Here is a 12,994-nt window from a genome sequence, read left to right on the forward strand (position 1 = left end):
CCCATCTCCCAGCCTATTCATTCAATATGACATCTTGTTTATGGAAAGATGTGGGTCCTTTCCTTCCCAAGCTATCAAGGAAGGACACGGAGAGTTTGCATTTGTGCTCTCTAATTTGTAATGCCAGTGTTTGTTCACCTGTAATTTCTGGGAAGTGTGGTGGTAAAGTTTAGGTTTAATGTGTTAGGTAAGCCAAAGTGTCATTCAGCTCCAAATGTAGTTACATAAAATTACTAGATTAAAAAAAAAAAAAATTATGTCTCTGTAGTGTTCTGTTCCTTTTTAGCAGAATTTGTTAGTTACCCTTTTTACATATTTCTGAATTGCCCAGTTTATCATGGTACAACCCAACATTCAAGAATATCATCTGAGATTTTGGTGAGGAGGACTATCCTTGGCCTGTTCAGTTGTGGACTTGTATGTTTAAGCCCTGATTTTGAACATATAAAAGCTGTAAACTGTCTCTAAGCTCAACTAAACGTCACTACCTCCCAGCTTGCATGCTGCTATTCAGCATGTGGGTTTTCGGTTTCTTATTCATTATGCTTTTGGTAAAGCTGTACTTCTTGAGTCTGCCTGTTAAGTGTTTTGTGCTTTCAGTCCCACAAAAAGCAGAGTTCAGTGAAAGTTTTCAATCCAGTAAAGTAGAATACAGGGTTTCAGCCTCGTGGATTTTTTTTTTCTTTTTTAATGGGTAAGGTTTGGAGATGAGGGTATGTAACACTAACAGATTTTTTTTTATTTCAGGACTCTTTGACAGCCCTCCAGGATCTGATGATGCAAAGCTCATTGACATATTCTACCCAGGAGACCAGCAGTCTGTAACATTTGGAACCAAATCCCGGGTGGGAATGGGAGGCATGGAAGCCAAGGTAGAAATATGGAACATTTGTTATTAGGAAGGAAAAGGAGATACAGGGAAGGGAAATAATTGAGATGATCGTGCTGCCATTCAGATGGATCTTGACAGGCTGCAAAAATGGGCAGACAGGAACCTTATGGAGTTCAGTAACGGGAAATGCAGAGTGCTACCCCTAGGGAGGAACATCTCCCTTTACTGGTGTGGGCTGGGGAGTTGACTGGCTGGAAAGCAGGTTCACGGAAAAGAATGTAGGGGTCCAGGTAGGCACCAAGTGGAACATGAGCCAGCGATGCGCCCTTTGGGCAAAGCAGGCCAACAGTGTCCTGGGTTGCAATATAAAGAACATAGCCAGTGGGTCTAGGGATATGATTATTTCCCTCTGCTCAGGACTAGTGAGACCACATCTGTAGAGCTGTGTCTGGTTCTGGACACTGCAGTACAAAAAGGACATGGCATACTATAGTATGACAAACAAACAGCCATGAATATGATTAAAGAATCGGAGCATCTGTCGCACAGATGGCTGAGAGCTAGGACTGTTTACCCTGGAGAAGAGAAGGTTTGTGTATAAGTACCTGAAGTGAGGGTGTAGAGAAGACAGCCAGAATCTTCTTGGTGGTATCCAGGGAACAGACAAGAGGCAATGGGCACAAACTGAAATACCAGAAATTAAATTGAAATGTGAGAATTTTACAGTGAGTTTCCTGAGGCACTGGAGCAGGCTGCCGAGAGAGCTTGTGGAATCTGTGTTTGAAGACGTTCAAACCGGACTGGATTGTGTGTTAAGTAACTTGCTCTAGTTGGCCCTGCTTTGAGCAGGCAGTTGAACTGTATTATCTCCAGAGATCCTTTCCAGCCTCAGCTCTTCAGTGAGTACCTTGGAATGATGTATGGGTTCCTTTAGCTTCTCTCTTAGGCCCATATGAATTGAAAAGATGATTGGCTAATGATTTACATTCCTGTAGTTTGTACAATATGACATTTGAAATTGTATTAAGTCAGCGTTTTAAATTAAAATGAGTCAGTTCTCACTTCTTTCTCATGTGATAATCCAGAGACTTTGGAAGCCTTTTGTCACTTGAATCTGACACGGTACATCTGTCTCCTTTCTAAATGTGTACATCTGCTGTTCCCTGCTGAAGGGTCTGTTGGTGGAGACCAAAATACTTTAATTCTTGAGTACAAGATTAGTAGGGGTAGGAGGGCCCATGGTTTTTAGTGCTGTGTAGAGTTGGATGTCCTAAGTATTCATTGCTGTGAGTACATAAACATGGGTGTAGTGTGAGCCTTCAGCATATGTCTCTCATGATGCTGGGATATGCGCTACGGTAGTATTAATTGGTGTGGGTTTCCTAGGGACACTTTTGGAAGGTTGTCTGTAAAAATTGAAGTAGATTTTGACTAAGCAGGGAAAGACCAAAGAGAAATTCTTCACCGGTTATCTTATATTTTATTTCCTTTTCTGAAGGTAAGGCATACTTCAGTGTCAGAGTGTGGACTGGAAGGTGACAAAAGGAGGAAGTATTTGTGGGATGTACAGAGCTTATTTAGAAACAATTTTCCTTTAATCTGGTTTCTGGAATAGTTTAAATGATTCCAGGCATTGAAGGGAAAGCTGCCAAGATCAGAGAGTATTTGTATTGTAAAAATAAGTATATGTTAGAGGTATTTGATATCTTTAAGTCTGATTCACATAAAGGCAAATCTCAATGCTGCTATTTTAACAAAAAATTTGTTATAGTTGAGAATGATATAATTTTTTTTTAAAACTATAACATCAATAACAAACAGATGGTAGCTCAAAGTACAAATCTTGATTATCGGCATGAAACTTGAGCAAAAATGGAGCAGCTGATGGTCTTGTGGTAGTCAAGAGTTCGATGTGATAGGCATATCTAACAGGTGGTGTCTCCCAGTGAATATGGATTGTAGTACCCAGTTGTAGAACCATATTAGGAAAGTGTAGAAATGAGCAAGCAGAGAAGCTTTTGCAGTAAAATAATATGACACATAATTAAATACAGTGGTGGGATAATGCTGCCCATACCTTAATCGGGAAAAGAAACGAAACCACAGGCAGTACCTCTTCAGCAGATAGCATCTGGGATTTGGGTTTGTGGTTTTGTTTTTTGATATGGACCAGTGAAATGTTGGAGAGAGGGAAATTTTAGAGACATCATGTTGTGATGCCTTAAACAGTGGCTCACGTGTGTGGAAAGGGGCTAATCTTAGGACTAATCAATACATAGGAATTTCAAAGGACCCTTACTAATATGTTAATCCTGCCATAAGCTTAACATTCTGTAGAAGGACTAAGCAAACTTCAGTATGCCAACACTGAAGTTCAGAAAGGGAACCCATGTTGCCCTTCATGTTAGGGCAATGTCTACAAAGATACTGCCCCTAAATTTCAGGGAGACATTGTTGATCATGATGCCTGCCTCCGACCCCCCGCCTCCATCACCACCTTTAGCACATGTCATCTGGTAGCATAATTTATTTCAGTTCCTATCTGTCTGCAGACATCAGATTGTACTTGTTTCAGACTTGCTTCTTGCTTTAGATCTTATGCGTGTTGCTTCTGTACGTTCTGTAGTGTGCTGCGGTTGACCTTTAAAGGATGACTCCTAAATGCTATGCTTACAGAATCTTACAAAATAATAATAAAAATAAATAAAGCATGTAATTCAAAACTGAAGAAGTGCAAAATGTTCAAATAGAACCTACTAAAAGAAACAACTGTTAAGACAATAGATGTACTCCCAAGCAAGAAGTAGAAGCAAATAAATAAAAAATCCAATGACAACATGTACAGGAAATGTGAACAAAGTAGGTAAAAATATTTTTTTTGTGGAAAACTGAGTATGTCTTAGCAATCTTCATAGCTTGACTAAAGGTTTATAAACAGTGAGAATATCTCTACGTCTTAAGCAGACCCACGAGGAGTGCTTAGGCTGATCAGACTTCAGGGGAGTAATGCAGACAGCTAAAGGTATTGAATAATATTTTAATGTTATATGGTAATGGCTAGGACCTGAGCAAGAACAGTGCTCCGCAGTACAAGTAATATCGTGTGGTCACTTAAAGTGGATTAATTATTGATGGCTGATCAATGTCAGGGAAATTGTCAACAGAATCTTTAAAAAAAAAAAAAAAAAAAAAAGGGTTTCTTCAAACAGTAAGAAGAACTTGCAACACAAGGTAATAGTGAAAAAGAATATATGACCAAAGTGCTCTTGCAGAAGTCTTGGAAAAAGCAAGCTGTTAGGAAAATTTGAAGCATGCTCATAAAGTGGCAGCTAGTTCAGGAAGGCAGGAAGGGAAGCTAAAGCACAATTACATGATCTACATTATGGACATTCCTGAAGTGTATTGAATGCTCTTTGAAAGCATAAGTGATCAACCTGGAGATGAAAGTGGAGCAAGAAGTCTTTTTGAGATTGGTAATTCAAATAACAAGTGATTTTCTTGGAACTGGCTCTGTCCTTCACTATAGGTGAAAGCAGCTCTGTGGGCCCTACAAGGAGGCACCTCTGTAGTGATTGCAAATGGAACCCACCCAAAGATCTCTGGTCATGTCATCACAGATATTGTGGAAGGGAAAAAAGTTGGAACTTTTTTTTCAGAGGTAAAACCTGCAGGTGAGTACAGAGGTAATGTGTACATTGCGAGTTCATAGATTCATAGAATGGTTAGAGTTGGAAGGGATCTTCAACGGTCATCCAGTCCAACCCTCCTGCCAGGAGCAGGGACATCTTCAACTCGATCAGGTTGCTCAGAGCCCCATCCAACCTGGCCTGGAATGTTTCCAGGGATAGGAAATCCACCCTCCTCTCTGGGCAACCTGTCCAATGTTCTGCCACCCTCAGTGTAAAGAATTTTTTTCCTAATCTGAATCTACCTCCCTCCATTTTAAAACCATTACCCCTCATCCTATTGCAACAGGCTTTACTGAAGAGTTTCTCCCCGTCTTTCCTGTAGGCCCCCTTGAGGTACTGGAAGACCGCTATCAGGTCTCCCTGGAGCCTCCTCTTCTCCAGGCTGAACAGCCCCAGCTCTCTCAGCCTGTCCTCATAGGAGAGGTGCTCCAGCCCTCTGATCATCCTCGTGGCCCTTCTCTGGACCTTCTCCAACTGGTCCATGTCCTTCTTGTGTTGGGGGCTCCAGAGCTGGACACAGTACTCCAGGTGGGGTCTCACCAGAGCGGAGTAGAGGGGCAGAATCCCCTCCCTCAGCCTGCTGGCCACATTCCTCTTGATGCAGCCCAGGATGTAGTTGGCTTTTTGGGCTGCAAGCATGCATTGGCCGGCTCATGTTGAGCTTCTCATCTACCATCACCCCCAAGTCCTTCTCCTTGGGGCTGGTCTCGATACATTCTCCGCCCAGCCTGGATTTGTGCCTGGGATTGCCTTGACCCACGTGCAGGACCTTGCCCTTGGCCTGGTTGAACTTCATGAGGCTGGCACGGGCCCACCTCTCCCTGTCAAGGTCCCTCTGGATGGCATCCCTCCCTTCCAGCGTGTCGACGGCACCACACAGCTTGGTGTTGTTGGCGAACCTGCTGAGGGTGTGCTCTGTCCCATTGTCCACTGAGTTGTAGAGATTTCCTGAAAGGTTAGAGGTAAAATTTGACTAGACCCGTACAATAACTGGGAAACCACACTTGGTTTGAAAAATGGATTTTGAAAGATATTTTCTAAAGTAGGAATAGAAAATGGTGACTCCTCTGCTCTGGTTCCCTCCAACTGATAAAACTGCTGCATCAGACTTGCAGTTGAAGAATGTGATGAGTAGAATTTTTACCATTTTTTTACCATTATCATCTAGTATTGAAGATTTCAGTGTGAAAATGTGGACATCGAATGTGCTACTGAACTAAGATAGTATTTAGTTTTATTTCTTATAATAAATTAATTTCATGACTCAGCCTTCTGATACAGTAGGTAGGAATGTTTTCCTGCCACTGCATTGCTGGGACGGTGTATCAATCGCTGGAGAAAGTAAGACCAGAGATTCATAACCTTAGCAGAATAGGACAAGTACGGAGTGATATTTTTGACTTGTGCTTTAAGCCAAGCAAATTTCTTTGTGTATAATAATCCTCCATTGATTTATTGTATGAATTTGTCAAATCATCCTTTGAATGAACTATGATACCCATGTAAAGATTAAGCATCCACAGGGCTCTGTGTCACAAGTCACAATAGTCGCTAGTTAACTAGACACTGTGTGTAAACTCTGGAGCTAGATCTAGGTGAAGAACTGCTTGCTTTAATTTGTGTTTGGGGAGAGTGGGGAAGGTTTTGAATTTTCTTCCCGATAGCTTCATTTCATGCTGCTGCTGCCTGTATGGGTGATCAACCCTGTTCAGCTTTGAAAATGGGAGACATCGTTTTTCCCCTCATTATCTCTCTTCCACGTGAGAGAGGTTTGGTCTCAGACATTTTGTATCAAAGCTGTTCCAAAAACTTGGTCATCCCCGCTTCTCTTGTTCAAAACTGTTTTCATTCTACTATGGCCTTCTTGAGATGGGCAAAAATCAAAATTCCACATAGTGTTCAAGATGCATGTGAAACTTTATAGGATTGCAGGACTGAGTTTTGGTAAGATTGACGTTTTCTGTTATGTTCTCTAGGCCTTTTCTAATAATTCCAAATGTTCAATTTGCTTTTTGATGTTGATGTTCACTGAGATGATGTTTTCATAGTATTGTTTGTTAGAGTACTAAGGTCTGATTTTCCTTTTCCCCTCAGTGTTGCTTCATGTTTATCTGGTTTCAGTCACACTTGCTGTTTCACGGCTTAGTGACTTGGCTGCAGAGGAAATCACAGGTTTTCCAAATGGCTGAGGTTGGAAGGGACAGTATGACAGATGACAGCGTCATCTGGTCCTACTCCCAGCTCAGGCAGGTTGCCCAGGACTATGTCCAGACAGCTTTTGAATGGAGACTCCACAGCCTTCCTGGGCAACCTGTTCCAGTGCTCGATCATCCTCACAGTGCAAAAGTGCTTCCTCCTGTGTTTCAGCTGGTGTCCATTACCTCTTGTCCTGTCACTGGGCACCACTGAAAAGAGCCTGTCTCCATCTTCTTTACACCCTCCCTTCAGGTATTTGTACATACTGATGAGATCAGTAGTAGAAGTGGGCACAGAGCTCCAGGCATGGCCTCACCAGTGCTGAGCAGAGGGGAAGGATCACCTCCCTCGACCTGCTGGCAACACTCCTCCTAAGGCAGCCTGGGACACTGTTAGCTGCCTTTGCAGCAAGGACATGCTGCTGGCTTATGTTCAGCTTGGTGTCCACCAGGACCCCTGGGTCCTCCTCTGACAAGCTGCTTTCTAGGAAAAAGTGCGATAGTGACACTTTTTGGTTAGTCTTACTAAAGTAAATTTATATCACCAGGAAAGCTTTTCATCTTGTGACCCCATTCTGAGTCACTTAAAAATATGGCAAACAGCAAAAGTCCCTGTGGAATTTTACTGGCTCTCTTCTGCTACTGTGGCAAGTGTTTACTCCAATACTCTCTTTGTCTTCTGTCTTCCAAAGATGACGCTTTGGAAATTCAAGTCACTTTTTGAAATCAGCTATATCTGCTTACATACATGCCACTTTTCTCAAAAAACACCAAAACATACCATACTTGGTAAAGTATGACTTTGCTTTAAAAAGCTGTTTTAACACTTCTTAAATAAGGCTAATGAATCGTGTCCACAAGTTCTTTTCTTACACTTCCCACTATACCTCTTGATATTCTTCCTAACACTGGAATTCCTAGTCTGGCAATCTCCATGGGACCCTTCTTAAATAGAAGTTGGATCATATTTATCACCTTCAAGTCATCTGTTTTACAGGCAATTTCAGGAGAGGTAAAAATCACAACTTACTTTATCCATGAGCTGCTTGCGGACTCTTTGGGGAAATGCTACCTGAACATGGTGACTTGTTTTGAAATGGAGACACATCATTTCAGATTGAGACAGATTATTTGAGGTCCTGCCAAAAAAAAAAAGAAGAAAATAAACATAGGAACATTTCTAAAATACAGACAAGTAGAGACAGAGGGAAAGCAGTTTTTCTGTTACCTGTTACTCAGACTGGGTTTTGGCTTTTTGGTTCTTGTTAGTACATTTCCGTGCTATTTTGTAATCCTCTGTTTTCCTCAGTTGGATACTCAAACTTTAGAAAGTTTGCCTCCTTTCTTTCAGTAGCCTGCCATGCCCTGAGACTTAGGTATCCTGGTGTTCTTTTGATCTTTGTCAAGTCTTTTTGGTACATGGTGCATGCTTGCCTCTGACGTGGTGACCTTACAGCATCTCTATGATGACTGTTTACACTTGGGGACCATAGCAGTATTTTTATGTCGGGTACAGATATTCCTGATTTGGCATACTACAGATCTCTTGAATATGTCTCTTGAAGTCTCTCTACCTGCTTTCTTGTTTTGAGCAAAGAATCAGAAGATGGAAGGGCTAGTGTTAACGTCCACATGTACTGTTACTTTGTCTGCATGGCATATTTTGGGTTTTTTTGCAGGTCCTACAGTAGAGCAGCAGGGTGAAATGGCTCGAGCTGGTGGCAGGACCCTGGCGGCTCTACAGCCTGAGCAGGTGACAGAACAATATGGGCTCACTGGTTAAGCTTGTGAATGTGTGGCAAGTTTTACAACACAGATTTATAAGATAAATGGGCCCCTTGGGACAAGAATCTTTGTTCTTGGTGTGCCAGATCCATCATTTGGATTGTAGCATGCTTAAAGAGATGAGAAAAGCAGAAAGATAATGTACATTGGGGCTATGAAGTAATATATGCGTTCATGTGGGGTTTATAAAAATTTTAGTAGTGTTGGATATCACACAGAAATGAATTGTGATCAGAGCTGCTGAAGAATTGACTGGAATAACTTTATCCATTCAGTCCTGTGTGTAGTGTATGTAAAAGAGGAGTGGTATGCAATCAATTACTGCTCTGCAGCTGGGTAGGTAAAATGCGGTATCTGTTGAAAGAAAATAAGGTGATCTTAAAGGAAGAACACTGTGGGTTTAGTGAAGAACACTAGGCATGGAAAGCAAGATAATAAAAATCAAAGCAAAGGTTGAAGCAGTGTTAAGCCTCATTTTTCAATGAGATGCAGGCTGGAAAAAATCAGCTGGTCCCAAGTATTTGGGGAGTCAAGATAGTGAGAGGATGTGGTCAACATAAGTGGATTGAAGGGGACCAGATGTCAAATAGCATGCACTTTGTGTAAGAAGTCAGTTCAGAACCTGTTTTCTCTTTCAGAGAGCGGAGATTATTTATCGTCTTGCTGACTTACTAACTGACCAGAGAGAAGAAATTCTCTTGGCAAACAAAAAGGACTTAGAAGATGCTGAAAATAAAGGTAATACTTCAAGTCCTTCCATTGTTTTGAGTCACTCCGGGCCTTAAACGAAATGAGCAGAACTAGCTTCTGTCACCTGGGATTGGGTAGTATGGCTGTTACAGATTAGTGAAGCCAGGACCTTGAGAGCTTATCAGTGTTAACAGCTACTGCTTCCTTGATTACATAAAGCAGATGCCCTCATCAGAGAAGATACAATACAGCAAGCAGTGTATTGTAAAAAAGAAAAAAGAAACCTAGTACTCCATTTGACAAAGGAGGCTCACTTTAGAAATGGAATATAACAAATATCATCTCTGTTATTGTCACGCATAAAGTGAGTATTTTATGGGCTGGTTAAGATAATGTTTGGCTCCTGAGGGGAAGGCTGTCATCCCTATACTTAAATTGATGCTCTCCCAAAAGAACCATGCCCCCTTCCGATTGAGGAAGGTTCTCTTTAGGTAGCCTAGATTAAACCCATTCTTCTGTGTTCATTGAGAAGCTGGGATTGGGATATGTACATACAGGGATAGCAAATGTATGAAAATGACACATCATGGATTGTAGTACTTTGTGAAAGATGCCAGGGAACCATTTTTTACTGACCAGAGTACCTGAGGGGACATTGCTGGGTTAACTTACTGTCTGAATGTGTTCAGACCAGAAAATTCAGGCAGTTGTTGCCCAGTCTGAGCAGAAATGCTGTGCATGTGTCTGTGCTTTGGGATTTCTATCTGTAAAATAGAAAGATGAAATTACTGCCTGAACTTTCCAGAAATACTGCAGGAGTAGAAATGTGTAAGAAATTCAGATATAGCAGTACTTGAAATAGGACAAACCTTGTCTTTGTGGATGTTGATCATGCTTCGTGTACAAATCACTTAAATCACATTAAGTGAAAAATGTGGTGATGGGTGAAATAATTGTCATATTTGAGTGGTTTTATTGTGGCTACCAGACTTAATGCTGTGCATTTTTCATCTAGGGTAGGTTTCTTGCTAGGGCATGAGAAATACTTGAATTTTCCTTAGGTTCACCACTTGTTAAGTCGCTTTTGCTTAAACCTAGGCAGACCAATCTATCTCCAGCACAATTTTTTTTTCCTTTTTTTTTCTTTTTTTTTTTTAGGGAGATTGGCACTTCCTTTGTTGAAACGTCTAAGTCTGTCTACATCAAAACTGAACAGCTTGGCTATTGGTCTGCGTCAGATTGCAGCATCCTCACAGGATAGCGTCGGCCGTGTAATTCGGCGAACACGAGTAGCTAAAGACCTGGATTTGGAGCAGGTGACTGTGCCTATTGGCGTCCTTCTCGTGATCTTTGAGTCCCGTCCTGACTGTCTTCCACAGGTATGTAAGGAGGGCAGATGACGTTGGTGGGAATTCTTTGATGATAAAAGAAAGGGTATTTCTGGTGGTGAGCAATTGGGAGGCAGCAGGAACTCTTGTCTCAAAGGACTCTTGCTTGGGTTCTTCTAAAATTTATTTTGTTGGCATACCTGTTTTTCCTGCAGAGATATTCTCAGAACTTGGCTTCTGCAGTGTTCAGGGTTAATCAGGCCTAGGTTTTGGGGTTTGTTGTTGTTTTGGGGTTTTTTTTGGTGGTGGTTTGTGGGTTGGGTTTTGGTTTTTTTTTTTTTTAACCCAACACGTAGAAGGAGTTACCTTACATTCAGATGGAGCAGTTCTTCCATGTGTCTTATGAATATGTTCAGTGCATAGCTCACAGCTTGGGAGGCTCCTACCAATAAGCACTTGTTTTATCTGTCCATGCTGCATACAGCTGAACTGCAGGCTAGGATCAAACAAGAACTGTTTAATACAGATGCTAGTAATTAACTGTAACTATTAGGAATACATGATTTTTAAAAAATTTACGAAAAAGCTGAACACAGAAAGCACAGAAGTTCTGGGCTTTGAGTTGGTCTGTCCTGCACTGATACTGCTTGTGTGCAGTGAGGTGGAATGATAGCTTTTGCTCAGTTGTAGTGAGATCAGTGTGAGGAAGTTCTAAGTTCTAAGTTCTCAAGTACTGAAGTTGCTGGAAGGGTTAGTGAAAATCTTGACTAGTGTACTGTAAGTGAATGCCATTTATCTTGTGCTAGGAATAAGGCAGGCATCTTAAAGGCTAATGCCTTCATCTGCAGCACTGTGGCAGTATTGCTGTGGGTAAATGCCATTACAATGCATGAAAGTACGGGAGCTGAACTAACACTGCAGAGGCAACACTGATCATAATTTCTAACTCCTGACTACTTTACTGAGCAACTGTAGTAGACTTTAAAAAGAAAAAAAAAACAATTATCAACACTATTTCCCACAATTAAGATTAGGTGTCTAGGAAGATTGTTTGAGCAGTTCTCGAACATATGAGCAGTGCTTGAGGAGGTGATGGGTACAGGCACTTTAAAAGGAAGTCAGACTCAACCAGTGGACAGCTTGGTACTTCATGCCTGAATTTTGTGAGTAATCCCTATTTCATATTGAAAGGGAGTATGCTGTAAGCAAAGTTCCTGTGAAACCAAAAGGCGCTAGTCTCCCTTATCTACCGTTATTAGCTTATATTACTTACTTTTCAATATTATTTTCAAATTGCTGACAGCAAGATGAGATAGAGTATCAAACATTGATTGTTGTTATCCATTTGATATTACAAGGGGAAAGGAAGTGATCTGAGGAGATGTATCTGATGGGCTTAACATTTTCCTGTATGAATCAGCATCTAAAGTGTGTCACTAAGATAACTGCTTGTTGGGTGTGAGCCTGGCTAATTTGAGCATCTGCATCTCAACAGCATACAACTGATACACTAACGAGTGCAGGTTTGGTGATGATATGTACAGGTGATTATAATAATACATAAGATCTTTCCTGTAAGATAGAAATACAGTAAAATAACTTCAAATGCTTAATTTGTTCATTCTAAAAGGTTCTGAAGAGGAGGTGATTTTGTCTTCTAAAGCAGCATATGTTTTGTTTTGTTTTTTTTTTTCAAATAGATGAACAAACTATGAGGCCATTGTAAATGGGATTGAGATGAGGAAGATTAAAAGGGATACAGAAGTAAAATATGTCTGGGAACAGAGCTTTGTCGTATCTGACATACTTGTAGATTAAAAAAGGACCAAAAAACTGAAACAAACAGAAAACCTACCACCACCCCTCTTTGAAAGAGGTTTTCAGTTTAGTGGGGAAAACACCAACAAGTAGTAGTGTCTGGAGACTGAACGAATTGCATATATGTTTTCAACAGCAGAAGTAATTTTTTTTTTTTATCTGACTTCCAAAAAGTGGTGGCTACTTTGGAGCGTTTTTTTAAATATGGTCTAGTTGTGTTGCTGGACTCAACTTGATGAAATCTGGCACCTTAAACAGAAAGGCTACCATATCAATTGGTTCTTTCTGGTTATAAACATGAAAGCAAAGTGATACTGATTATGCTGAGCCTCTCGTCTAGAATGCATTTCCCCCACACTTAGGGCAAGTGTTTTCTATTTATGACTTCTGTTTTAAGACAGCATGATAAAAATGTTCTTCCTGCTCACAGGAAGACCTCATTAGCCACTTTCTGCCAGAATGGTTAGGGACAAGAGTTCTTGCACCTGAAATTATTCTTCTTGGAGTAACTGCCCACACAGCTACGCAGTTCATAGCAGAGCCTATGTCCAGGGTTTACTCTGACTTGTCCACTGCAGTCTCCCCCTGGCAATATACTCTGAAAACTCAAATTTGTTCTGAAACACTAACACATTTAATTTCTGGAGTTAAGTGTGC

General features: G+C 41.0%; 1 protein-coding gene across 6 annotated transcripts in view; it reads left to right on the forward strand.

The window, feature by feature from the left end:
• Positions 1–12,994, forward strand: part of ALDH18A1 (aldehyde dehydrogenase 18 family member A1) — a 42,209-nt gene that overhangs the window by 20,317 nt on the left and 8,898 nt on the right. For all 6 annotated transcript variants that reach the window (XR_015259013.1, XM_086751671.1, XM_086751667.1 and 3 more), the window contains 5 exons: positions 748–872; positions 4,359–4,503; positions 8,396–8,469; positions 9,140–9,239; positions 10,350–10,570. Coding sequence is in view for 5 of the 6 variants with exons in the window: in XM_086751671.1 (XP_086607797.1) it covers positions 748–872; positions 4,359–4,503; positions 8,396–8,469; positions 9,140–9,239; positions 10,350–10,570 (665 nt within the window). In the remaining variant the exon portion in view is untranslated. The remainder of the gene's footprint in view (positions 1–747; positions 873–4,358; positions 4,504–8,395; positions 8,470–9,139; positions 9,240–10,349; positions 10,571–12,994) is intronic.

Source organism: Chlamydotis macqueenii, chromosome 7, assembly GCF_036417535.1.
Source record: "Chlamydotis macqueenii isolate bChlMac1 chromosome 7, bChlMac1.mat, whole genome shotgun sequence".
Lineage (NCBI taxonomy): Eukaryota > Metazoa > Chordata > Aves > Otidiformes > Otididae > Chlamydotis > Chlamydotis macqueenii.